General features: G+C 39.1%; 1 protein-coding gene across 1 annotated transcript; it reads left to right on the forward strand.

Moving 5' to 3' along the window:
- The first annotated feature begins 1,602 nt into the window (after positions 1-1,602).
- LOC134624828 (Fc receptor-like protein 5) lies at positions 1,603-27,559 on the forward strand. The gene is made up of 18 exons (XM_063469906.1): positions 1,603-1,727; positions 2,084-2,116; positions 5,101-5,367; positions 6,456-6,737; positions 7,577-7,843; positions 9,448-9,714; positions 19,388-19,687; positions 22,168-22,428; positions 23,434-23,676; positions 24,736-24,855; positions 25,015-25,030; positions 25,110-25,201; positions 25,572-25,622; positions 25,734-25,796; positions 25,925-25,984; positions 26,947-27,009; positions 27,090-27,152; positions 27,253-27,559. The coding sequence occupies exons 1-18, from the start codon at positions 1,691-1,693 to the stop codon at positions 27,258-27,260; spliced, it is 2,493 nt and encodes an 830-aa protein (XP_063325976.1). The 5' UTR covers positions 1,603-1,690; the 3' UTR covers positions 27,261-27,559.
- The last annotated feature ends 247 nt before the right edge of the window (positions 27,560-27,806 follow it).

Consider the following 27,806-nt stretch of genomic DNA (forward strand, 5'->3'; position numbering starts at 1 on the left):
TGTTTGTTTAGCGGACTTGTGCGCATTTACGTAACTGCTCGTTTAATCATGGCTTGTTTTCGTTGAGTTTGGTGGTTGTAGAAATGGTTTATATGACATTTTAGCTGAGATTCAGAGGTTTCTGTGGATACCTCACATGTCTGGACTTATATTTCTCACCCCGTGTTATAACCGATTAAACGCGATCTCCTCCTTTTTGCTCGCGGTACCGGGGGCGTGGGGCTTACAGCACTTGTTGCACGCTGCTGAGTTTGCATCTTTTGCTGTGAAGTACAGCCAGACTTTTGAGCGCTTCGCCTTGGGCATTTGTAATCTGTAGCTCTGCTCTAAAAGAACGTACGTACCTGGGCCCGCCTACTATCCTTGTAAAGGTAAAATGATTGGCTAGAATCCAAAGTGTATGACATCTGAAGAAAAGAAAAAAAAAGCACCGAAATAAAGCACCGAAATGTGCGCTGCTTTTCGGTCTGGTTACTACCGTTTATGTCAGAACCGGTGCCATCATGGCACCGGACACCGGTACCCATCCCTACCCACAGGTAAGTCTCTGTGTTCCTGTGATCAGTTATCTGTAACTCAGTTTTCTTCATTTGTTACCATCGAGGCCTGAAACTATCAGCTTCATAATAAAGGTCACCTTTGTTTGGTACTCTGAGTCCTGCTCTGGATGTGGGTCTGCTTTTTGAACTGACTCTAAACACAATCACACAATCTTGGTTGGTAACATGTGGTGTTCAACACAAACATCATTATTACAGTGTTTCAATCATTATTTCACATCATCAGTTTGTTTTATTTTATTGTGTTTGCATGTAGTCAGAGGCTAAGGTCAGTGTGCATCTGCACATACATGTCAAAGCAAGACAAAGAACAGTCTGCAGAATAAATGAGTTCCTGCTTTACTTTGAAATGACAACAGATAATAAATATAACTTTGAATTTATCTATGAATTTAATTGTTCTTTAGTTGGTGAAACATAAAGGTCTTTAGTCTCACTTCAGCCACACACTGAGTCATTTCCTGTGTTTGGGTCTCCACCAAACTTAAAACCAGAATTTAACCACAAGGTGAAAACTTTCACAGGTCTGATGTCAAAGGAGCCTTTTCACTATATTACTGCATGATGATGTTTCAGCTAAGAGTCAAAGAAAATAAACACATTTTAATGCAGCCTAAAGTAAGAATTTAATTTGAATTCCTCTGTTAAACAATTAAAAGGAGAAAAATGATTTAAAATTTAAAAAGACTTTAGTGAAAATACAGGCACCAAAGTAGAAAAGGTGTTTTGGTATATTCACTCTCAGTGACTCCCAGTCTGCAGAGACCTGCCAGGAGACAAATATTAGTGGATATTGCACCCAAAAAATCCCCCAAAAGGGCAAAACATGCCTCATGACATGAAGCAACAGAACGGCTTTGCATATTATAGAGAAAGGAAACAACACAAGAAACAAACTTCTGTGTTTGCAGTGGACAGGAAATCAAGCATATCACACAACTCATGCGGTCAAAGCTACAGGATCTGTTTGAGTTTTGTGTGAAAGGGCAGGAAACACAGAGAGACCAATCAGAAGAAGAGCCTGTAGAAAAACTCTTGTTGTATCTATATTAAACACAACTTCTCCTTTTTCTGCAAAGTAAAACTGTTTGATTTTCTGTGGATCAGAGTGCAGCAGGCTGGATGTGACGATGGGGCACTCTTTGCTCTGCATGATGGGCTTTTTCTGTAAGTACACGTCTGACATTGTTTGAATGGCAGCGATTAATGAAAATGTTTCTGATCTGTGAGAATTACAGTGTGTCACTGCTTTAACCTGTTTACCTGAGAGCTGGAACAAAGCAGACTTGTGATTCTTTAAGTGTTTAAATGTTTGATACACTGCTGCTTTTTGCATCACTTATAGTTACACACTGTGTTACAACAGTTTGAGTTTTTATGTTTGAGCCTGTTTGACAAGCAGAAGCACAGAAATTTGGTGATTACTGTTCATCTGGAAATGTATCTTTAAAAAGTCTTCCTTTATATTGTTTTTGATCTTGTCAGTTGTATAATGTCTGATGAGGTTTTATTCATTATTTTAGTGCTCAGTACAGTCATCTGTGGAAATGCTGAAGGTAAGAAATGATTATTTTCTTCCAGTTCATATATGTAGCTGTTATCTCCTATAATGTGCTCAATAATATCCTCCCTGTGTTTACATGTTATCTTCTGCACAGTCTGAATGCTTCTATTCAGCCTGTGCAGTTAAACATAAATGGCTTCAGTAAGCGCTCCATGTGGAGACTGTGGCGTTCTTCAGAGCTTTTACTGATGTACCATTTGTACCACTTTCATTCTGTAAAACTGTAACAACAAAACAGAGCAGGTACATTTAATCTCAGTGTAGATGCACAAATGTCACGTGACCAATGCAAGATCATAACATTAACAATAAATGGACAAAGCCTGTCAAGTAAAATGTAGGAAGAACCACATGCTGACATGTTTTATGCTAACAGGCAAAACAAAGCACTAACAGTTAGCTTACAGTAGTAATGTAACAAACTTCACAGACCCACAAGAAGGACAGAGCACTAATATGTAGAAACAATCCATCATCTGCCCAAACTTACACTTTATCCCATCTCAAGAGCAACAGATGCAGAACTATCACAGACACGGAGCAACCAGCTTCCCGCTCTAGCCCTTACTTGGCACTTCTGCTGTTTAACCACTAGATGGCGGACTTTCACATTAACAGACCAGGAAGAAATGTATTTGCTGACCAATACTGTAGAATCATTTACTTACAGGATGAATAAATGTGACCTGTCATATATCAGATTTAAAACAAACTATATTTCAGGACTAACCTGAGGGACAAAATATTCTAAATGTGACAGCTCATACTCCACTGAATTTATTGGTTAAAATACTAAAATGATCATATCAAGAGTGCAACCATGTGAGCAGATGTTTCACTCAGTCGTTACTAGAGTTTGTTTCCTTGAAACTGACTGATTTCCTTTTCATGCATGTTTATTAGTCAATGCTAACAGATCACAGTTATGATTCACATGATTGCACTTCTGCTGTGACAGATCCACAAGTGAGTTTGGAGAGTTTTCTATAAGTAAAGGGTTCATAAACCCTGAGCTCAGGCTCACAGGCTCAAGCTTTTTCTCACACTCAGAACAAACCACCAGGTGGCGTATTACTCACTCATTTAAGTGACGTTATTCTACTGGTGGTGGTTGTGTCAATAGAAACCAGGCCCATCTGCTCCGAGTCATTTCAAACTATTTACAGAACAATCAGCTGTTCTTCAATAAGATGTCACAAAAATTATTTGTGCCACTAAAAAAAATAATTTCTGTCCACTATAAAGAAGAACATCACAGCCTGATACCTGCAGGTCTGACAGCAGCAGGTGTATCACTCCTGTTCTCTAACTGGAGACAGCAGTCGCCTCATTGTTCTGACACACAACACAAAACTATCCACAACACTACACACTAACTACACAAGACAACACATTAACTACACACACACCTTAATCTTAAAACTCTCTCTCTCACTTTTTTCTGCTCTCTCTCTCTCTCTCTCGCTGTCACTCCTAAAACTTCCCCCTCTTCCTAAACAACCAAATGTCATGTTGCCATATCAATTTTTGATTGGTCGACATAGTACATTTTCCCACCAACAGGAACGGGCTAGTTTTTTTGATTTGTTTATTTTTTATTTTTTGGTCATAAGCAGAGAGTGCTTGCTAGCGCTGTCCTTAGACAGTAAACGTGACAAAAGTATTCAGGGAAAAACACCGTGTATAAATTGTTTATCATGACTCTGGTTTTACGTGGCCTATCAACACAAATTATGAACTGGTATATATCACCTTCTTGCTTTGTCATCTTGAAGTGGTCGTGTGATTGGCTTACCACGACTACTTTATTCTTCCTCAGTCAAACAGCAGCACTCATGCGATTGTTTTGCCCCCTTAGCTTCAGGTGTTGTGACAAAAAGTGATTGTTGTCCATGGGAGCACGCGCAGCTGCTTACGTAGTCAGCTACTTGCGTGCAACTGATATAAGATGCCGTAAGCTGAAGACAGCTTCAACCGTCTGTTTGTTAGTTAGTAACGCCGTTACTTATAATGCCGTTATTGCCATCACTGCTCACAGTTGCAGTAGGAAAGAAAACTGCAGCTGGAACATCTGTGTGGCAGATGTTGTGGGTTTCTTCTTCTTCCACTAAAAGGGCCACAATAACAGCCTCATATTTTTCTAACTTACAAAACTTAAAATCAAGGCCACTCTGACAGCCGACAGCACAACCACACCAGCAGAGGGCAGTGTGACACTGACCTCTGATGGACTCTGCGGACAGAATCTGATTTCAGAAAAACCCCATCTGACAATGAGATCATCTCTTTGAGCTCTAAGTGAAATCTCTATCTGATAGAGACATCTACACCTGCAAAGGAAGGAGAAGAAACACAAACTAAAAGCAATTCATTCGTCATTCAGGAAACTGATGAGTTTAAATATTTTTTCCAAGTTTAAAATGGCCTTCTCCGAATTATGGAGGGAATCACTGTTCAAACCAGTACTTAGAAAACTAAATATGTCAAATTAATAATTTTTAGGCTCAGTGCGTCCTCAATGAAAACAAAACTTGTTTTTGTTGATTTTTAAGTCAAATTGTCACTAGAATACAAAATTATGATTACCATTAAAAATAGCAATAAAACCAGGACAGATATTTATAATGATTTTATATTTCTATAATTCTGTTTATGTGATATTATTTTATTATTTTATTTTATTTTATTTTATTTTGTTTCTACCAGAGGCTGCTGTGACACCATTGGCATCTGTATTTCCCAAGGCCTTGTATCAAAACGAGCTTCATGTACTGACTCTGTATTAGCATAAATCTGTGCATGAATCTATCCAGTGAATGTTTTATGCACTAATCATTATGTTTTAATGATTGGATACTAATTTAAAAACTGAAGTTTGTACTTTAACAACTGCTGGCTGTTTTGTTGTGACTCTACTCTAATGTCGTGAATTTTTATGTTTTTCTTCTTCTAACTGGATCATTGTTATGTGAACAGTTCCCATTAAGCCCACTGTGACTGTGCAGCCATTCTGGACTCAGATATACAGAGGTGAGACAGTCACTGTCAGATGTGAGATTCAGGGAGGTGAAGGAGCTCAGTGGACGTATGAATGGAGTCCAGCCAACTTAAACACACCTCCAACATCCAATGAATACAGAATCATCACAGTTACTGAGTCTGACAGTGGAGGATACAGCTGCTTAGGTAGAAGAAACTCCTCCTGGACAGAGTGGAGTAATGTCATCACATTGAGAGTAATAGGTAAGTTGGACACATTTCTCTCATTTTAATTCCAAAAACATTGCAAAATAATTTCCACAGTACAGTGCGTTTCTTTTTTTTAGTTTGATATCTAAAGTCATGCACAACAGCTTTTAATGTTATTATATTAATATTAAGTAATCACTCAGGGTAAAACAAGAAAAAAAATTGTTTCTAACATGAAAAAAATAAATGCAAATGTAATTGTCCCAGTTTCTTCATGTATGTGGCTGCAAACACACAGTTTTCATCACTAATTCAAAATTGAATGTGAGCTAATGTCCTGCAGCTAAACTCAGACAAAACTTTAAAAGTTGTCACTGAATCTCGTCGACTGAACACATGCTGAACACATGCTGAACACATGCTGCCATCAGCTGCTGCTCTGCTGGAAAATTTCAAGACAATAACAACAAAATAGAATTCAAAAAAATATAAAACAAATGAAGCCATTTGTTTATCTTATCACGAAATAATTGAAAAATTAGATCTATTTTATCATTTAAAGACACAGACACTCGTTTACATGTTTTTATTTCTGCATACACAGATCACTGAAACAGTCTCTTTACTTGCTTTGGAAAAAATCAGCTGAATGACTGCAGACTGTACAGAACTCAACTATATCACTGTTTTGTCCTCTGTAATGGGCTGAGACCTGACATGAAATCACAACCAGCCACAGAAACAACTTTTCTATATGGAACCAATGTTTTGATAATTCCACAGATTTATGAACACAATTTTAAGACCAAAACACAGAACTGTCTACACAAAGAGAGAACACCCAAGTTAACTCTCTTTGTGGAACAGAAAACTCAGTTTCCCTCATTTTAGGATTATTTGTATGTTTGTTTTCATTCACTCTGGTAGATTCTAAATATCATCAAATTACCTGTGTGTGTGTGTTTTTAAACAAACCTCCTGAAAGTTGATTTTCAAGTGAAATTGTCACCAGGATGCAAAATTATGACTACTATTAACAAGAGCAAAAAAACCCCCCAAAAAAACCAAGGACAGCTTTAATGATGATTTGATATTTGTATAATTCTGCTATTCTCCTAATAATATATTTTTTATTTAAACAGCTCCTCCTGAGCCAACTGTGACCCTGCAGCCATCGGGGACTCAGATATACAGCAGTGTGATATACAGAGGTGAGACAGTCACTGTCAGATGTGAGATTCAGGGAGGTGAAGGAGCTCAGTGGACGTATGAATGGACTCCAGCCAAGTTAAACACACCTCCATCATCCAGAGAATACACAATCAGCGGTGCTACTAAGTCTGATGGTGGAGGATACAGCTGCCGGGGCAAAAGAGACTCGTCCTGGACAGAGTGGAGTAAAAGCATCACATTGACTGTATTATGTAAGTGGGATTCACTCATTTAAATTTATCTTGCACAATGTTTCATCGAGGAATACAACAAAATACTTTGTGTTTCAACAAACCTCAAGCTTTTGGTTTTTATTTAAATATGTAAATATTAAATCTGATGTACAACAACTTTTAATGTAATTATAATAATACACAGCGATCACTCACAGTGAAACATCTGGAGATAAAAAACACATATAGTAAATTACCTGATTTAATTTATTTAATAAAACAATGCTTTAATTGTCACGATCCTGGGTCTTTTGACCCAGCGTTCAGTGGGTTTTCTAAGTTCATTTGTTTATTAGTTTCCCCTTGTGTTTTCAACCCCTGCGTTAAGTCTCATCCTTATGTGTTTTGTGTCTGCATGTCTTTTGTTGTCAAGTTCACGTTGTCATGTCTGCGTTTCATTATGTTTCCTGTTTCATTTTGAAAAAGGTCCTATGTTCCTGTGTTTAGTGTGTTTAGTTTTTCACTTCCCCTTTGACGTCGTTATGCTCATGTTTCAGCTGTTCGTCCATGTGTTGCCATGATCACCTCATGTGTGTATTTAAGTCCTCAGTCTTCCTGTGTTCAGCGTTGTGTCCTCCCTCATATATGTCTGTGTGTTGTGTTTGCCAAACCTACCAAGTTTATTTTGTATTGCCAAGGTTAGTTTAGTTTTTCCAGTGTTTAGCAATGAAGCTCCCATTTTGAGTTTCAGCCTGGCCTCTATGTTTGAGTCTGCATTGTGGGTCCTTTCATGCCTCCCTCCACACAGACCGTGACATTTATTGTTGATTTTCAAGTGAAATTATCAGTGTGCTAATGATATATTTTTGTTTGACCAGCTCCTTCTAAGCCCACTGTGACCCTGCAGCCATCCTGGACTCAGATATACAGCGGTGAGACAGTCACTGTCAGATGTGAGATTCAGGGAGGTGAAGGAGCTCAGTGGACGTATGAATGGAGACGAGGCCAGTCAAGGATACGTTCAACATCCAGCGAATACACAACCATCAGAGCTACTGAGTCTGACAGTGGAGGATACAGCTGCCAGGGCAGAGCAGACAGGTTCTTCACAGAGTGGAGTGACATCATCACACTGACTGTATCATGTAAGGTGGACATATTTCACTCTTTTTAATTTACATTGCATGATGTTTCATCCAATGACACAAGATATTTTTAATATTAATACTTTCAATAATACTATTTTTTTAGATTAATATCCAAATGTATCTGGAAGGCAAAACGATTGTGGATTCTATTGCTGCAGTTCCATCAGGTCTTCTTTTTTTCTTAGCATTTTTACATTAATTCCTCGAGCTTTCAGGTTTGACCAAAATGTAGTAGAAGTGTATCAGAGGCTGGTCTGCTATTTAAGCCTTTCTCATTACAGCTTTCTTTTGGATTCATTTCACTATTTCATGTTCAAGATGACATTTTGAAATTGATGAAAACATAGTAGTTGTAGCACTCTGCCACTTCTCCCTGGCACCACACCCCCAAACACTGATGCTGTCCCCTCAACCTGCTGCTCCACCCCTGCCCTGCAACTGAGCTCCAAACCACACCCCCAAACACACACAAGTAGAGAGCTTTTGGATTCTGTTCTCACTTTTTATTTCTATTTCTGCGCGCGCACACACACAAACACACACACAGACACACCCTGGAGCCATTTGCTCCGTTCTGTTCCACTCTGACTCTCAGTCTCAGTCCGACTCCCCTCCTCCAGACCCCAACAGCTACTAAAATAAGGGAAAAGGTCATTAGTGCGGCTGGGATCAGCTGTTTCTGCCACCCACCCCTGATGCTGTCCCCTCAACCTGCTGCTCCACCCCTGCCCTGCAACTGAGCTCCAAACCACACCCACCACAGGTGTTCACGAGTCTCACCTTCAATGATACAAGAAGAACCTCTAATGTAGAACAGCTCCATATCTGGATCAGCTGTTTATGGAAAATCAGCAGCAGATTAGTGTCAAAATCTGCTGCTGATGGAGTTTTTAGTAAACTTGTGATTTTTGTTGAGCCCACGTGCTTGATGTTGTAAACAGTTTCCTGTGACATGTTTACATTCCTGATTACCTTTTAAAAGTTTGTATGAATCCACTGGTTCAGAAAAGTTTGGACTTGGACTATAAAATTACAAACAGATTTTGACAAAACTACTGTTGTGTTCAGCACAATAGAGTCAGTCTGATCTTGTTCTCCTTATATGTGCTTAATATTAGACATGTAATGGAGACACATGGCACATCTTCTTATTTTGCATATGCTGATGACACAAAGATATGCTGTACTTAGGCCATGTTACCCTGGCATGTTGAGTTCTCTTAATGACTGATGACTTTGAGGCTCAAACTGAATGTGAGCTAATGTCCTGCAGCTAAACTCAGACAACTTTAAATGTTGTCACTGAATCTCCTCGGCTGAACACATGCTGCCATCAGCTGCTGCTCTGCTGGAAAATTTCAAGACAATAGCAAAAAAAAAAAAAAAGAATTTGAAGAAACCTACATTTCAGACTCATATGACATCAGAAATGCACTCATGTATTTATCTCTTTAAGTAATAATCAATATGTCAGAACTTTTTATTGCAAGTCATATTTCCAACAGGATGCAAAAATATTATTACCATTAACAAGAGCAAAAAAGGCAGGACAGCGTTAAATTTGTATTTCTATAAGTCTGCTCATGATCTATTTTTAACAGCTCCTCCTAAGCCCACTGTGACCCTGCAGCCATCCTGGACTCAGATATACAGCGGAGAGACAGTCACTGTCAGGTGTGAGATTCAGGGAGGTGAAGGAACTCAGTGGACGTATGAATGGAGTCCTGCCATGTTAAACACACCTCCAACATCCAGAGAATACAGAATAATCACAGTTACTGAGTCTGACAGTGGAGGATACAGCTGCCGGGGCAGAAGGGGAAGTTTCTACACAGAGTGGAGTAAAAGCATCACATTGACTGTATCATGTAAGTCGATCACATGACAGGACATGTGTAAAATAAATTAATATTACAATTTCATACAAAAATACAACAAAATAACAACAAACGTAGTGTAAACTATTTTTTAATGTAGTTATAAACAGTAATCACTCACAAGAAAAATATATTCAGTAAATCTGATGAAAAATGAAAAACAAATGTAATGATCCCAGTTTCTTCACCTCAGTTGTTGCACATGTGGAGTTTTCATCACTGCAGCTCAGTGTCATGATGCAGTTCTTTTGTTTTAGCATTTTTATTTTTTCTAATTCCTCAAAGTTTCCATTTGACTACAATTTGGCCTCATTTTAGGAGAGACTGCTCTGCTACGTTAGCTTTTCTCTAACTGCTGAAATGTTTATTTCTAGCAGCAGTTTTTTAATTTATTTATCTTGACATTTTCCAAATTAAACATCATGAGTTTTGGACAAAATAAGAATTTAATTTTACTCTAAATGAAGATTTAGTAAAAAAAAAAAAAAAAGATTCTGTAAAAACTGAACTCAGATAAATGTTTTTACAAAAGTTTATCTTTGCAATGTTCATAAATATGTAAATATAAATGCAGAAATAAGTAAATTGTTGAATATAAAGATCAGTAAATTACCTGATTTAACGTATTTATTTGGAAGAAGAACTTTTTGATTATTGATTTTCCAGTCAAATTATCAGTGTGCTAATGATATATTTTGGTTTGAACAGCTCCTCCTGAGCCCACTGTGTTCCTGCAGCCATCCTGGACTCAGATATACAGCAGTGTGATATACAGAGGTGAGACAGTCACTGTGAGATGTGAGATTCATGGAGGTGAAGGAGCTCAGTGGACGTATGAATGGAGACGAGGCCAGTCAAACATACGTCCAAAATCCAGTGAATTAAGAATCAGCAGTGCTACCAAGTCTCACGGTGGAGGATACAGCTGCCGGGGTAGAAGAGACTCGTCCTGGACAGAGTGGAGTGATATCACCACATTAACTGTATTATGTAAGTTGGACATATTTCACCCTTTTTTTTAAATTTATATTGCACAATGTTTCATCCAAAAACACAACAAAATACTTTGTCTTTCAATAAAACTGCAGGTTCTGTTTTGATTTTAGTATCAAAAGTAGTTTTACATAAAATACACAGTAATCACTCAGTGATACACATGAAAAACATATTTAATAAGTTCGATGAAAAATGAAAAACAAATGTAATGATCCCAGTTTCTTCACCTCAGTTGTTGTGGAGTTTTCATCAGTGCAGCTCAGTGTCATGATGCAGTTCTTTTGTTTCAGCATTCTTCTTTTTTAATTCCTCAAAGTTTCCATTTGACTACAATTTGGGCTCATTTTAGGAGAGACTGCTCTGCTACGTTAGCCTCTCTCTAACTGGTGGTATGTTTACTCATAGCAGCAGTTTGCAGTTTTACAAGATTTTGTATTTCTGTTTTAAATTAATAAAACTTCAGAGCTGTAGACATTTTATACAACTATTCACACCTATGGTCAGTTTAGGATCCCCAGTTAAAATATGTGCATGTTGTTGGACTGCAGGAGGAAGCCTTTAGACGCACACAGACACACACGTGGGGAACATGCACATAGAAAGGCCTGGTGGATTTAAACCCAGGACCTTCTTGCTGTAATGCCACAGTGCTAACTGTCATGTTACAGTGTTGCCCCAGAAATGCTTTTTGGCATCTAAAAACAAAATTGCTGAATCTGACATCTTGCATGATGAAAACCTTTCTGATTATTATAAGTCTTTTGAGACAAAGTTATTTACAAACATGTTGCTAAAAGTTTATACAAAATCTTAAGATCACAGTTAAGCATATGTTAGGAACAAAAGGACATCACTTTGTTGGATGGAAATGAAAATTATCAACTTACAGCAGGCTGAATTCAAAGATACCTCGAAAATCAAAGTGTAAAATGATGTGGCTAATCCATTTTGCTGAAATGTCAGTGGAGAAACTCAAAATGATATTCAGTACGGCCGTCACATGCCGGCACTCAGACATTCAAAAGGTCAAATTTGTTGTAAGAAAATAACTTCAGACAATTTATATTTGATTCAAATTCATAACCTGTTTAACTTTTCTTGTGTTGTAGCTCTGCAGCTCCAACAAATTACATTTAGATTGATTTTGTGAGACATCAAAAAACAGAAGCCTAGATTATCTTGTACTGTAATAAACATATAGCAGAGCATAAGAAACACAAACTCTTATAAAACACAAAACATGAACATTTTTCCTCAAACATGTGAAACCCTCCTTCAGTCTCTGATTCCCATTATGTTAAAACTATTTCACACCTGGTGAGGATCAGTCTGTCCACTGCAAACTATCAAAAGAAAAGAATTTCAAGCTTAACACGTAGCGCTTGAAGTTCTTATTGGTAAATTCTTTCTATATGTTGTTCCTAATGTGAGTGAATAATCCAGCTGTTAGCACAGTGAGTTTACAACATAGGACACATATTAAACAGGTCAATCTTGATAGGTCGACACTTTATTGATCCCACAAAGGAAATTGATGTGTTAGAGCAGCATGACAAAAAGTGAAAATAGTAAAGTCTACAATAAACAACAAAGTGTCACAATAAAATATTAATAACATAAAAGTCCCAACGGTGCCTGGTATGGGGCCTTACACTAGAATAGAACAGCTCTTTATTGTCACTGTTACAAGAACATTGAGGGCAGTTTGGCATCTCTCCATGTGTGAAGTACACAATAGTGTAAGTACTTACACACACAGACAAATTTACATTTAAACAAGAAAGATATGTACAAGTTTTACATACACCCGCAAACATACGGATACACCCATACATACATACATGAATGATACTGCACACTGAGAGTGTGTGTGTGTGGGGGGGGGGACGATGGTGGCTACAGACTGTAGCATTGATGGGTGGATGGATGGTTGACGTATGAGAGTACAGCAGATGTGTGGCCCTCCAAGTCTGATCCTTCTGCAAATACACTCCAATTCGTGTTATCAAAACAGTCTTGTAGGGCCGTGGTGGCTTCCGCAGTCCACACTCGTACTGTTGTTACAGATGGTTTTTGTCTTTGAATTAGAGGTTTATAAGCAGGGATCAGGGACAGAGAGAGATGATCAGAGAGTCCGAGATGAGGCAGGGGGGTGGCCTTATAAGCATCTGGGATGTTGGTGTAGACCTGGTCCAGTGTGTTGTTTTCCCTCGTCGCAAAGCTCACTATGAGACAGCGCAGGAATTTTTACATTTACAGTGAAAACAAAAAGTAAAAATAAAGTTTGTTAAAAACAGTAAAAGTAAGGATCATATTGTGTAAGACAGAAATGCAAATTACATTAATAAATAATATGTTTGGGATTTTATGCCTGACTGGTGCGTTCACCTGTCACAGAATGAAGAGTTATTATACAGCTTTATAGAGAACAGTAGGAATGATTTATTAAAGTGTTCTTCATGGCAGCATGATTGACTCAGTCTGAGGAGCTCTGGTGCCTCTGAAGTGTGGCCCCCAGCAGACAACAGCAAAACAGACGCACTTGTTACCACAGACTGGTAGAAAATCTCCTACATCTGTCTCCACACATTAAAGGATCTGAGCTTCATTAGAAACTAAGATCTCAGGTTATTCAAAGGATAACAGCCAACTGACAACTCTGGATTATATGTTCATAAATGTAGAAATATGTAAATGTAAAGGTGTAGAAATAAGTAAATAGTGGAATATTTGACTATAAAAACTATTTATACAATGTCAAATCTGAGAGACTGAAGTTGTTTACATGATATTGTGTTTTTATGTTCTGATGTTCAGTCTCACAGATTTGTGCACACCTGGTTGTTTCCAGTCACTCTGCTGGTAGATTCTAAATATCAGTAAATTACCAGGTTTAATCTGTTTGTTTTTATTAAACTCTTTATTGTTGATTTTCAGTCAAATTGACACTAGGATGAAAAAATGTGATTACCACGAACAAGAGCAATAAAACCAGGACAGCTTCAATATCATTTTATATTTCTATAAGTCTGATGATGTTATTTATTTTTTACTTGAACAGCTCCTCCTAAGCCCACTGTGACCCTGCAGCCATCCTGGACTCAGATATACAGCGGTGAGACAGTCACTGTGAGATGTGAGATTCAGGGAGGTGAAGGAGCTCAGTGGACGTATGAATGGAGACGAGGCCAAGTAAACATACGTGAAACATCCAATGAATACAGAATCAGCAGCGCTGCTGAGTCTGATGGTGGAGGATACAGCTGCCGGGGTAGAAGAAGCTCTTCCTGGACAGAGTGGAGTGACATCACCACATTGAGAGTAACAGGTGAGTTGGACATATTTCACATATTTTAATTTATACTGCACAATGTTTGACCAAACACTTTGTCTTTCAACAGCACTGTAGATTTCTTTAGTTGTTTAGTATCAAAAGTAGTTTAAATTATCTTTTAATATCATTATAAAGATATTTAATAATCACTCAGTGAAACATCTGAAAAATATTTTGTTAGTTTGATGAAAGAATTCAGTCCAAATGTAATAATCCCAGTCTGTCCCATCTTGACCTCATGGCTGCACATGTGGAGTTTATCACTGCAGATCAGTTACTTCCTTTGTTTTTAGCATTTTTACATTAATTCCTCAACGTTTCAGGTTTGACTACAATATAACCTCATTTTATTAGAGACTGTTCTGCTACATTACAGGTTCCACTTAGATTCTTTCCTGTAATTGTTGTTCATTGCATTAATGTGGCATTAATTTTGTTGGGTCTGTGTTTCCACAAGCCCCACTAGTTCTAGAGACTTATTCATCATGAAAGAAAACAAGACAGTCAGCGATCGATCATTTTTACTTGCAAGGGAGGCCTCGTCTGTGTCTAACATGAAAATGACCCCAAATCCGGCCTCCTCTCGCTGCCTTTTATTGAGAACATAGTTCACACAAAACAATAGTACCTCCCCTCATAACCCCCCTTGGTTACAAAGACAAGGCACTGTGTGTGTGTGTGTGTGTGTGTGTGTGTGTGTGTGTGTGTGTGTGTGTGTGTGTGTGTGTGTGTGTGTGTGTGTGTGTGTGTGTGTGTGTGTGTGTACTTTTTTTAATCAATGAAAAGTAAAGGTGTTCATGAGTGTCCTAATATGTTTAATGATACTACAGCTAGAAGAACCTCCAGTGTAGAACAGATCCATTAGTGGATCAGTGGTTTAAGGTTCAGTTCATGGAAAATCATTGAGAGCCACAAGAAGCTGTTTGTTATACAATAACTACAAGTGTGACACACTCCAATGTCCCAAATCAGCAACTGCACCAGTTTCACATGATGACCTCATCAGAACTTTTAGAAAACGTTTCTCACATGATAATTTCTTCCAGTCTTCTTAATCTGCTGTCAACTCATGAAAAATAATCTGTAATTTTAGGAATCTGAACAAAAGATGATAACTGTGCAAAGTAAATACTCTTACATTTTACTAAAAATGTTGTGTTACAGTTTGAAATTGTTATGTTGTGACTTTGTTTAAAAGTTTAAACTGTTTGTCTGTGAATCAGCTGTTTTGCAGTGACTCTACTCTTATGTTATAAACAGCAGAGTTTTTATGTTTCTCTTCTTCTAACTGGATCATTCTTATGTGAACAGTTCACATTAAGCCCACTGTGACCCTGCAGCCATCCAGGACTCAGATATACAGCGGTGAGACAGTCACTGTGAGATGTGAGATTCAGGGAGGTGAAGGAGCTCAGTGGACGTATGAATGGACACGAGACTGGGTAAAAATAAGTGAAACAACCAGTGAATACAGAATCACAGTTACTGAGTCTGACAGTGGAGGATACAGCTGCCGGGGCAGAAGGGACCATGTTTTAACATACCTGAGTGAAACCATCACACTGATTGTATCATGTAAGTTGCAGATGTTTCATCCACATCAACTGTTTCATCAAAAGTAGCTGTTTTTGTAGCTGTTTCTTTTTGTGCTGTTCAGTAAAATATTGAATAATTACTTCAGTTGTTTTAAGCATGTTATCTGTTTTTAAATGAATCTTAGAGGTTTTAGTTAAAGAGTCTGCTCTCATCAGAAACACACACTGCATCTTTTTCACTTAATGAACTCTGAACTGCAGACAACAATATGGCCTCATTTTATTGGACGCTGGTCTGTGCTGGTATGTTAATAATTCAGATTAATGATATTAGTTATAAGACTCACACTCTACTGAAGGATTTTAATTTTATCACAGAAATGATCTGATAAATGTGGAGCTCATTCATGTCAGATTTTTTTGGCATATCTAGAAAAATTAATTTCCACAAATCTTTTAACTTGTTAGGATTTGCAGAACTTAAAGACTCAGAAGTGTTTGTTTCCTTCTCGGGTCATCTTCTTGTAGCACTGTAGATGTCGCCCTTTTTAACTGAGTGGTCAGAATGAATCAAATCCACAGTAATCTGTCGTCTAAAGTCAGATAAAAATAAATACGTGGAACCTACTGTCACGATCCTGGGTCTTATGACCCAGTGTTTTGAGTTTTAGTTCATTTTGATGTTTATAGTATGTTTAAGCTCATTAGGTTTCCTATGTTGATTTGCCTATTAGTTCCCCCTTGTGTTTTCAACCCCTGTGAAGTCTCCCTTGCCCTTCATGTGTTTCATGTCTGAGTCTCATGTTGTCAAGTTCATGTTGTCATGTCTGTCTCATTATGTTTCCTGTTTTATTTTGAAGGGGTCCTGTGTTCCTATGTTCAATGTTTTTAGTTTTACTCTCCTCTTGTGACGTCATTATGTTCATGTGTGTCAGCTGTTTCCCCATGTGTTTCCGTTTCCCTCATTATCCTCCTGTGTGTATTTAGTCCTTGTGTTTCTGTTCATTCTTTGTCAGGTTGTCTGTTGTCCACGCCATGTTTCCAAGTTTCATGTCTAGGTTTTTCTTGTTGTTTGTTTAGTTCTCCCAGTTTAGGTTGATGTTAGTTTTACTTCAGTTTGCCTTGCCCTTTGTTTGTACCTTTTTTACCAGCCATATTAAACGGCTCGCTTTTTGTTAATACTCAAAGCTTCCAAGTTCCTATGTGTCTGCATTTTGGGTCCACTCTTCACAATACATACAGTCTGCCTCCGCCAGACTGTGACAGAACAACCTGACCATATAATGGACTCAGCAGACCGCGAGCTCAACGAGCGTCGGGAGGCAGCCTTCGCCGAACTGGAGGAAGAACTCCACTGGAAGCCGTGGTGTGCTCCCTACTACGAGCGCATCTTCCGTGGGACTCGGCTGGCTCTCGGAGGTCCCAAGAGCTGCCGAAAGTTCCCACCTGTTGCTCCGCCTGCATCCAAGCCTCGCCCGCTTCAGGTGGGAGTCCTCCGTGTGGCTTCAGGCGCTCACGCTCCAGCCTCAGTGTCACCGTTCTGTGCACCAGAGGCTCAGTTGCTCGCTCCGCCAGCTTCCTATGTTCAAAGGAAGCGGCGCACCCGCTGCCATAAACTGGACATTTCTGAGCAACTCACGGTGGTGAGTGACAATGACTTTTATTCTCACGTCCCATCTGACATTAAAAGTAATAAACTCACCTCTGATCCGTGGGGAACTTCCCTTATGGATGATGACATTGACTGGGAAAATTATTTTCGTTCAGCTCCCAGGGAGGGGGCATTAATTAAGGACAAGTCACACACTTCAAACCCTTTAAACACTACTAAAGCAAAGACTGTAAAACGTGGTGGAAAAAGTGCAAACTTCATTTTTGATAAGTCTGTTTTTGTTGACCTGGTACATTTTAACCCTGAGCCTGCCCATTCTAAGACTGTTTTTTTCTGAGTCCGCTCCTTTACCTACTTGTGTTCCTGCTCCCAGGGCAGCTCGGGCCCAGCGTACCCATACACCCGTATCAGTTCCTCGGGTGAGGGAGGCTGGGGCCCAGTTTGTCCCTGCTCTGGTTTCCAGGCCGGCTGAGGCTCTGTCAGTTTCTGCACCTGTACCAGCTCCTCGGGTGAGAACGGCAGCTGCCCAGCCATTGCCAGTACCTGTTCCGGCTTCCAGGATGAGGGAGGCTGTGAACCAGTCCACCCCTGCACCCATGCCGGTCCCCAGGGTGAGGTCACCCAGGATACAGCCCATCTCCGCACCCTGGTCCGGCTTCTGCTTCTGCGTCAGCCTCGCCTGGTCCTGCGGCTGCCACGCCGCCGCCCAAGCCACGTTCTGCACGTCGGAATCGCCGGCCACTTCCCGGGCCACCAGCTGGACGTCATCGCCATCGAGGTCGGCCCCCAGAACAGTTTCCCCGCCGTTGCCGTCCGCACGGTCGGCCCCCAGAACAGTTTTTTCCTCGCCGTTGCCGTCCGCACGGTCGGCCTCCTGAACTGAGTTTTGGACTGTTCCCTGTGCCTCTGGTGGACATTTTGTTTTGGACTTCTGTTCACAACTTGCTCTTTTGGTGAATCTCTTCCCTTCAATCAGGTTTCTCCTGCTCACTGTGGTTACACTCATTGGCTGTTACTGGTAGATTTAATAAAGGAGCAAAAACAAAAGTACAAATAGCATTAAATATAACTTCTCACACTCATTTAGGAACATGTTCAAATGTTCAAATTACAATCAGATCGCATTAACCTGGGTTACTTCCTCATTACTGATCAATAAACTCAGTCGTGCTTCAAAATAATTCTAGTAAATGAACTATTCATGTATGTAATTGTAAATACACATAGAAAAACATGGTGCTGATCAAAACAGCATTACAGAGTATGTTTGACAGAGTTTTTTTTTAGCTTCACCATTAAAGTTTCATAATAATTGATTGAATTATTTCCATCAAGTTCTTTAAATTGTTCTGATTCAGTCATTTATGTTTATGTTTTTGTTGTAAACTGAACTGCAGATAAACCAAAGGTCAGACTTGGTGCTGATAGCACAGCTGTTCCAGTAGGGGGCAGTGTGACCCTGACCTGCTCTGTGAGCCCATCATCATCATCATCATCATCATCTGGATGGAAATACTACTGGTACAGAGATGGGAAATCTTATAAAGCTTTGACAAATGGACAAATCAGTGTCTCAGAGGGAGGACGCTACAGCTGCAGAGGAGGAAGAGGAGAACCAGTTTACTACACAGAGGACAGTGAGTCAGTCAGGATTGACACAACTGGTGAGTTTAAATGTAACTTCCTACAAATCACTACATCTGATGGTAATTGAACTGTTTGTCATTCATGTGTTTTTTTTGTACTTTCTTGAACATTAACAGTGTCAAACAGGCCTGTTGTGACTCTGCATCCAAGCTGGTCTGAGATATACAGAGGAGAGACGATCACTGTCAGATGTGAGATCCATGGAGGAGACACTGAGTGGGATTATGAGTGGGAAACAAACAGCATCATAAAACCTCCAAATCAAAATGAATACAGGATTAGATCTGCTTCATCATCCAACAGTGGAAACTATCGCTGTAAGGGCAGAATGAAAAGTTCACAGCATGAAACAACAGAGTGGAGTGATTCAGTCACACTGACAGTTTCTGACAGTAAGTCATATTTCCTTTAAGATGTTTGAACACTTTGTAAAATGTGTTTCTGTTCATATAGACTGAGATTATTATTCTTTGTATAAACTGAGCTCACTGTTCAGAGACTGTACTACATGTTCACTGAGAGAAAATCTTTGTTGAACAGATGAACCCTGTCCTGTCCTCACTGTGTCTCCATCATGGCTGAGTCCTGGAGCCTCAGTAACTCTGAACTGTGAGGTTGAACATCCGTCTGCAGGATGGAGCTTCTACTGGTATAAAGCTGTTCCTGATCTATCAGAGAAATCCTCCAGTTATGAGCTGCTACCTGATGGCAGTGGGACTGCACAGGACTCCTACATCATTCATGGACAGACACACACAGCAGGATATGTGTGCAGAGCTGGAAGAGGAGACCCAGAGTATCACACTGATCACAGTCAACCGGAGTTTGTCTGGTCTGCAGGTCAGTTTGTTTCTCTCTGTCCTTTCAATAAGCTCATGTTAGGTCATCATTTTTATTCATCAGGATTTAGACCATTAAAATCTCATCTCCATGACAACCATTGATGTCTGTGTACATTAAAACTCCCCAAAAGAACTGAATATTTTCTTTCTCTCTGTGATCAAACTAAGCTGAATTTCTTTGTTTCCTTTTCTTATTTTTCAGTTTTTGTTTAATGTGATAACATGAAAAACAAAAGACATCTATGAGATTTTAAAAGTTTTCTCTTTAAATATCAGAGTAAAAGTATTCAAACTCATGTTACTGTTTGTACTGATTATTTTTACTTAGTGCACAGACAGGATTTACACAGTTAATCAGAATCAGAAAGGGTTTTATTGCCAAATGTTGAGCAGGTTTACAACATTAGGAAATTGCTGCGGTACTTAGTGCAAACATACTGTCATATAACGCTTAAATAGACATAAAAATATGAATTAAAAGTGCTAAGTAGATAGATATATACATGAGTGCAGGTGATGATCAGTGCCAAACATGGAATGATGCAGTGAACACAGTGTAGGGTCATGTGTTAGTGGTGGGAACAGTCATATGCTCATTGTTCATGAGTCCAACAGCAGAGGGGAAGAAACTGTTCTTATGGCGAGAGGTTCTGGTGCGAATGGACCGGAGCCTCCTGCCTGAGGGGAGCAGGTCAAACAGACTGTGTCCAGGGTGAGAAGGGTCAGCTGTGATCCGAGCTGCATGCCCCAGTGTCCTGGAGGTATACAGGTCCTGCAGAGATGGGAGTTTGCAGCCAATCACCTTCTCAGCAGAGCGCACAACACGCTGCAGTCTCTGTTTGTCCCTGATAGTGGCTCCAGCGTACCACACGGTGATGGAGGAGGTGAGGATGGACTCGATGATTGCAGTGTAGAATTCCATCATCGTCCGTGTTGGCAGGTTGAATTTCTTCAGCTGCCTCAGGAAGTACATCCTCTGCTGGGCTTTCTTAATGATGGAGGTGATGGTGGGCTCCCACTTCAGGTCCTGGGTGATGGTGGTACCCAGGAAGCGGAATGAGTCCACAGAGGTGATGAGGGTGTCAGTCAGGATGATGGGGGGGGGGGAGTGGGGCTGTGTGCTTCCTGAAGTCCACAATAATCTCCACTGTCTTCTGGGCATTCAGCACCAGGTTGTTGTGGCTGCACCAGGACACCAGACGTTCAACCTCCCTCCTGTAGGCAGACTCATCCCCATCCGAGATGAGTCCAATAACGGTGGTGTCATCTGCAAATTTGATTAGATTGACAGACTGGTGGGTGGAGGTGCAGCAGTTGGTGTACAGGGAGAAGAGCAGAGGAGAAAGAACACAGCCCTGAGGGGAGCCGGTGCTGATGGTCCGGGAGTCCGAGACATTCTTTCCCAGCCTCACATGCTGCTTCCTGTCCGTCAGGAAGTCAGTGATCCACCGGCAGATGGGATCAGGCACATTCATCTGGGAAAGCTTGCCTAAGACTCTTTGTTTAGTGCTCAGGTAGGTGTTCAGATAAAAAAGTCAAATATAGTTAATAAAGAAACAAAGATGTCAGCAGGCAGGTTAACAGCTCTGACAAATACAAGAAAAACACTGACTACAGATGGACGCTAGAAGAAGACGTCACAAATAACAGCTGCTGTTATTGTTCATTTCAAATATACTTCAAAGGTTTTTAGTTTTGGTCCTGCTGCTGCAAAATATCTCACTGTAGAAGGAATCTGTGAAACAGACAATATCACAGAATTATGACAGAAACATTACAGCAAATGACTGAAGTGTGTTCAGAGTGATCTGTATCAGGTGGATAATGCTGAGAGTGATGACTCAAAGCTCATGATGTCACATGACGTGTACCAAGCTCTACATGAGCTGCCAGCAGATAAAGCATGTGGGTTAGATCATCTTAAACATGTCAGTATTCGGCTCCTTTGTTTTCCATTGATTTGACTGTCTGTGTGATTCAGGGCTTGTTGTCAGACTCAGTGTTGTCTGTTCTATTAGTGCTGATCAGGGTTAAAGCTGGTAAAGTCCTGATAATTATATGTCTTTAACCTCAGTCAGTATGATATGAAAAGTTTTAGAAAGAATTCTGCTGACAGATTAAATATGTTTATTAACTCCACTGATAACCAGCTTGGCTTTAAATCTAAACATGGCACTGATTTGTGTTTATATTGAAGGAAACTGTAAACAAATATTGAGGAAAGGTTTCATCAGTTTGTTTCACTGATGCCTCCAAAGCTTTTAATGGTGTAAAAGTTATTTATTAGTCTGAGTCAAAGAGGGGATCAAAAATCATGAGAGTCCTGGTTTACTGGTGTGCCAGTTTAAAGTAAAATGGGATGACAGCATTTCAGTCCTGTTTGGGGTGAGCTGAGTTCAAATAAACAAATTTTTTCACTGTGATATTTTGAATCCTAACATCTGTGAGCTTTGTCTCTTCACTGCATGTTGTTTCCAGATGTTCATTCAGCAGCGTCTCTCACAGTGAGTCCTGACAGAGTGCAACACTTCACCTCTGACTCTGTCTCACTGACCTGTGAGGGAAACTTCACTGAGTGGAGAGTGAGGAAGTTCTCTGAGGACGGCCGACTGTACTCTGACTGTAGGAGAATGACTGGATCCACATGTAACATCAACACATCAAAGTCAGATACTGGAGTGTACTGGTGTGAGTCTGGATCAGGAGAGTTCAGCAGTGCAGTCAACATCACTGTACAGAGTATGTTATTATACATTTACTTCTTGGATCTGAATGATTTAGACGTCACACGAACATTTGTCCCAGCTTTGCTGTATGTGAAGTAATTCTATGTGGCAACACAAACAACTGAGAAAATTTTAGACAAAAAAAACATCAGAATGTTCTTTGTTGTTGGTCTCATTTGACTCGATCTTTTCATAATCACGTTTGTAAAAACTTGCATACAGCAATTTTATATTTTCTCTGTCAGAATAAAACTCTGAAGAGCTCAACATCTCTGTCATCACATTAGATGAACTTTTATTGTCTCCATTCAGAAAAATTTAGGCAAACACGTCATGCAAAATAACACAAATATACAAATGTTTACAATTTCACCTAAAACCATTCAATAATGTCACTGTTAATAGTTTCACTCCTGCAGGGAAGATGAAGATCCCAACTATCCTTCCAGTCGTCTTGATCAGATTTTGAATTTGGGATCTGAGTTTGACAGAAAGTTTGCCAAACCATGTAGTGATACCATAACAAATAACAGGTTCAACAATCTCCCTATAAAATGTAACATGATGCATTTATTTACTCCATGGATTCTCAGCCTTCTAAAAAAAAAATGCAAATGTTGACTACATGAATGATCCACATGATGAACCCACTGTAACTGAACATCTAAACACTGAAATATTGTCACTAGTTCAATATTGTCTCCAATTATTAAAACCATGCTGAGATCTCCGAAAGGAAAATCTCAGAAAATCTCTCTGAAGAAAAATTGTCTTGATTATTGTTTTATTGTAAATGTTTTCTTGTATTTTACTTTTATAGTGTTTTTATGTTTTGTGTTTTCTTTTAATCATGTAAAGCACCTTGAATTGCCTTGTGCTGAAAGTGTGCTATACAAATAAAATTGCCTTGAAGCCGGGAATCCATGTAGATCATGAGACACGACTCACAGCTTTTTCTATAAAGTTTGCACCAGCTGGTCTGACTGAAACAATATGTTTGGTTTTTTTTGTTTTGCAGAATATTTTACTATCCTGGAGAGTCCTGTTCATCCTGTGACTGAGGGAGCTTCTGTTAGTCTGAGCTGCAGTTTGAGAACACAAAAAATACTTTCCAATGTGTTTTTCTATCACAATGACAAACTTATTCAAAATGATACCCGAGGGGAGCTGAAGATCTCTGCAGTGTCAAAGTCTGATGAAGGTTTCTACAAGTGTCAGTACTCAGGAGAAGAGTCAGCACAGAGCTGGATGTCAGTTAAAGGTGAGCAGGATCAAAACATTTGATGGATTTTTCTAAATGATTTTCATGCTTGAGAAGGAACATTAGGTTGTCTGTTTAAAGACATGAAGTCACCTGGATCTATTTTGTGAGAACTTTGTAAAACTATTATGTAATATCTCTATATTGTCAGGTTTAATATTGTTGTGATTCAGGACTCGTGTGGGACTGAAAACAGCAGAGGATGTAGTCAGTCAGTTTCTTTATTCACACAAAGGATAATTCATTTAACGCAACAGATTGTGAGCTTCGACTCAGTCAACAAAAACAAAACATAAACAAACCTAAACTTAAGAAGCGAGTCCTACAAAAACATCTTAACTGAGGTGAGAGAGACAGGAAAGAGGAGCGGACATAACAGCTTGAGGGCGGCAGATCTGTGGGAGAGGAGAGAGCAGTTAGGGCAGGAAATCTGAGAGGGAATGTGACAAGACAGAGAGTGTTCATAAAGTGCAGCAACAATGACTTACTTGGAGTCCAGACTAGCTGGGGGTAAAGGATGAAGGCAGAGGTCCGTGGAAACTGCTGAAGGGTGGGCAGGCAGGCAAGTGAGGAAGAGGCTCTGAGGGGGGCAGCGGTGGTGGTGAATAAGGGGGTAATGATCCAAGGTGGCAGGCGTCTGACTGGAGGTGAATGATGGCATGAAAACGAATCTTGAAGCAGGAAGGCCCTGAAACAAGGGGAAAATAAAAAATCCCTATAACATAAAAAAAACTGATTCTTACAAAGGTGTTGTCTTGTCAACATATAGAAAATACTGTATAAAGATTTAAAATATCATGTTACGTTTGACCTCTGACCTCACTTTTACATTTCACATCTGCCTTTGTTATGATGTTGAAACAAATCTGCCTTTGGACTTATTTTTACTGCACTACAAACTTCTCACAGTACAAATAAAACTAACAAATAAAAAAACCACAAATACAATACTGTTCTCTTAAAAGTAAATACTGTCAACAGAGTGAGCTGCCTTAGCAAAGGTTTGTGCTCTGTTTCTTTTATACTTTATTAATAATTAATTATTATTTGTTGTTACAGTAACTGTGTCAGGAGCTGACAGCTCTTCATCTCCTGTGTGGTTGATGGTTGGACTGGTTTGTGGAGTCTCTCTCATTATTATTCTCCTGCTCTTGTTGTATCGCTGCAGACAGTCCAAGTGTAAGAGCCTCTTCTTTTCATGCTGTATTAGAGAGTTTATTTACTACATACACTTTAATTATTCACACATATACATGTATTCTGATCTCATGACACAAAATATCAGTGGAACAATTTATACATGACAAACATGTGTAATAACATTTGTCTCTTTCACAGATTCCTGCTTCACCAGGTTGGTAAAATACTTTTTATTATTATTTTAAACAAACATCAGTTACTTTTGATTTTATTGTGTTTATTTCATGTTTTAGGTCGATCCAGTCTGAGAGTCACAGTCCGGGCTCCTCCACAAATCATGGAGTCAACCAGAATGAAACTCATGTGTACAACTCTGTTCATCCTGGTCAGTATTTAATCCATCTTTATTATCATTGTTAATATTGACTTTTAAATCTGTCTTCATTAGCAGTAACAGTTTTTAGGTTCATTTTGTGCTCAGCAGTTTTTCAAAGAACGTTCGTCAAAATCCAGCAAACTGACACATGCTCATGAAATGAGAATAAACAGGATTTTACAGCCTGATTGTATCTTTAACTCGACTGAAAGAATCCAGTGTTGTTGTTTCATATCATAACAACACAAACAGTAACAACATTATGGGATCATGGTTTGAAAATATCTCATAGTCCTGGTTTTGACTTAAACAAAATAATTTAAACTTTAGTTTTTTATTCAATTATTAATTTGACCCTGGTTCGTGTCTTTTTCTTTAGGTACCAATCACATCTATGACTCAGTTACGCTGGTTGAAGACAACAGAAATGGTGCAGTATATGTGTTGAAAAGCACAGAGCAGTTACAGATGCTTTTGATTTAATGAAACTAATTCCATGTGAAATGTTTACAATCCTGTAACTAAAATATGAACATTTCAGGATCAGATGAACATCAAGATGTCACATACGCTCTTATTGAACTTAAAAACTTTGAAAAGAAGCGTAAGTACATAAGACTTGTGCGGTTTATAATTAATAAATGTAAATGTAATGTAAAAATACAATAAATAAACATTATAAAAAATGTAACAGTTATTTCCTTATGTCCAATAATCTGATCATCTTCACAGGGAAGCATCATAAACCAGAGCAGAGTGCTGTTTACTCTGAGGTGAAGATGGGAGCTGCAGGTACAGTCACAACAGTCTCATTCAGTGTTTGTACTGAAATGTGTCATTTCATTATGTTGCAGCTAATTATAGGTCAACATGGAGTTTAGTTCTTTACTTACCAAGCTTACCTACTACACACTACCACTACACATCAGCAGAGTTAATCTGCAGTCATTTAGGGTTTTGGTGGGTTAGTCATTAAATCAGGTTTATTTGTTTAGCATGATTGTGTTGTTGTGTTGTTGTCATTGTTCAAAGCACTCAAACACACTGGAGAACAAATTTATTGAGTGATTCAGAAAACACAGCAGGTCAGAAGTTTTGCAAAGAACAAAAAACAACTTCTTCCACGGTTTGAGTTCAATCTCTTCGTCAGATCACAGGTTAATCTCTAATCTAAGGGTTGCTTTCATTAAAGTCTCTAATGTGGCAGGCAAAAAGTCCCCTTTCAGCTGGATTTACTCAATCACAGCATCCACAGCTTCTGAACCAGACCACCAATCACAAAACCAAACACCATCAAATAAAACACATATTCTGAGTGTGCTCGATCACTGGAGGCACAGCAGAGTGTTTAAGCCGTTTTTTTGATACATGAAAGTATTGGATGTGCCAATAGGATGGAAACGTGTGTGTGTGGAATAGATGTAGGGCATATAAAATATGAGTAAAGAATGAAAGAAGGGAGTGATGCAGACGGGCACATGAGTATAAATGGAGCTGTTTGGGAAGGTTTGAGGTTCTTTATGTAGTTTGCTAAAGATGAGTAACATCGGAAGAAAGCACTGTGGACTTATGAACTGAAATGATTATTTTTTTGTCTCACAAAAGACTTGGATAACTTTGTACCGTGTTACTCCTTCCTCATTTGGACTTTCAAATCAGACTTGATCTGCAGTGATTAAATCCACATGTGTCCAACAGCTTTGTATCATATACCTGCTGATCAAATGTATCCTGAGCTCTGACTTCTCTCTTAGAGGACAGTCTGATGTATGCTGAGGTCAAACGCCCCAAAAAAGAAAAAGCCAAGAAAAAAGCAGGTAAACAAAGTCTGCCATCACCTCCAGTGAAAGTTGTTCAACATGTTTATCTGGCCTTAAATTCTTCTTTCCACTCACAGGAAAATCAAGTCCTGCAGCTGATGCAGCAGTTTATTCTGAAGTCACATTAGGAAGCTTTCCTGGTAATTATGCTTCTGTGCAGGATGAGTTACTCTTCAAGTTATTAAATGGCTAACATCCTGAAACTTGGACATTTCTGTTCTTTGTGTGTTTGTCTTACAGGTCAGTGAGGAGAGCTGCAGCAGCAAAGCCAAGAAGAAGCATTTTATGAATCCACTGTTGCTCCTCTGCTGCCCAAATATCAGACATGCTCAGTCTTTAGTTTTAATGATATTGAATAATAACATGATATATAGTTGGTACTGTATTTTAGCATAAAGCACACAGAGATGTGTCCTGTTTCAGATTCATGCTCTTTATATTTAGCTGATATTTTTATTCATTGTTGAGCTTTAGTGTATCTCTCTTGTATTTTAATCTGAAGCTGTGAATGTTATTTTTTATTTTAATGTTTGCTGTTCTCACTTTTTCTGGATTTTACATAGTTTTTTAAAAGTTATTTATTTTGAATGTAGAGCACTGTGATCAGCTCTGTTGTTTTAAACATGGTATATAAATACATTTGACTTTGACTTCACCTTTCCTTGTATTTTAATCTGAGTAAAGATTTAAGATTGTTTGGGCTTGATTAGATTTTCTTGGCTTTATGATTTGCTTTAAAGCTTTTATTGAAGCTGTATTGTGATACTACCTTTTATTTTTTCAGTAGGGTGCAG

This window comes from Pelmatolapia mariae, linkage group LG3_W (assembly GCF_036321145.2).
Source record: "Pelmatolapia mariae isolate MD_Pm_ZW linkage group LG3_W, Pm_UMD_F_2, whole genome shotgun sequence".
Classification (NCBI taxonomy): Eukaryota; Metazoa; Chordata; class Actinopteri; order Cichliformes; family Cichlidae; genus Pelmatolapia; species Pelmatolapia mariae.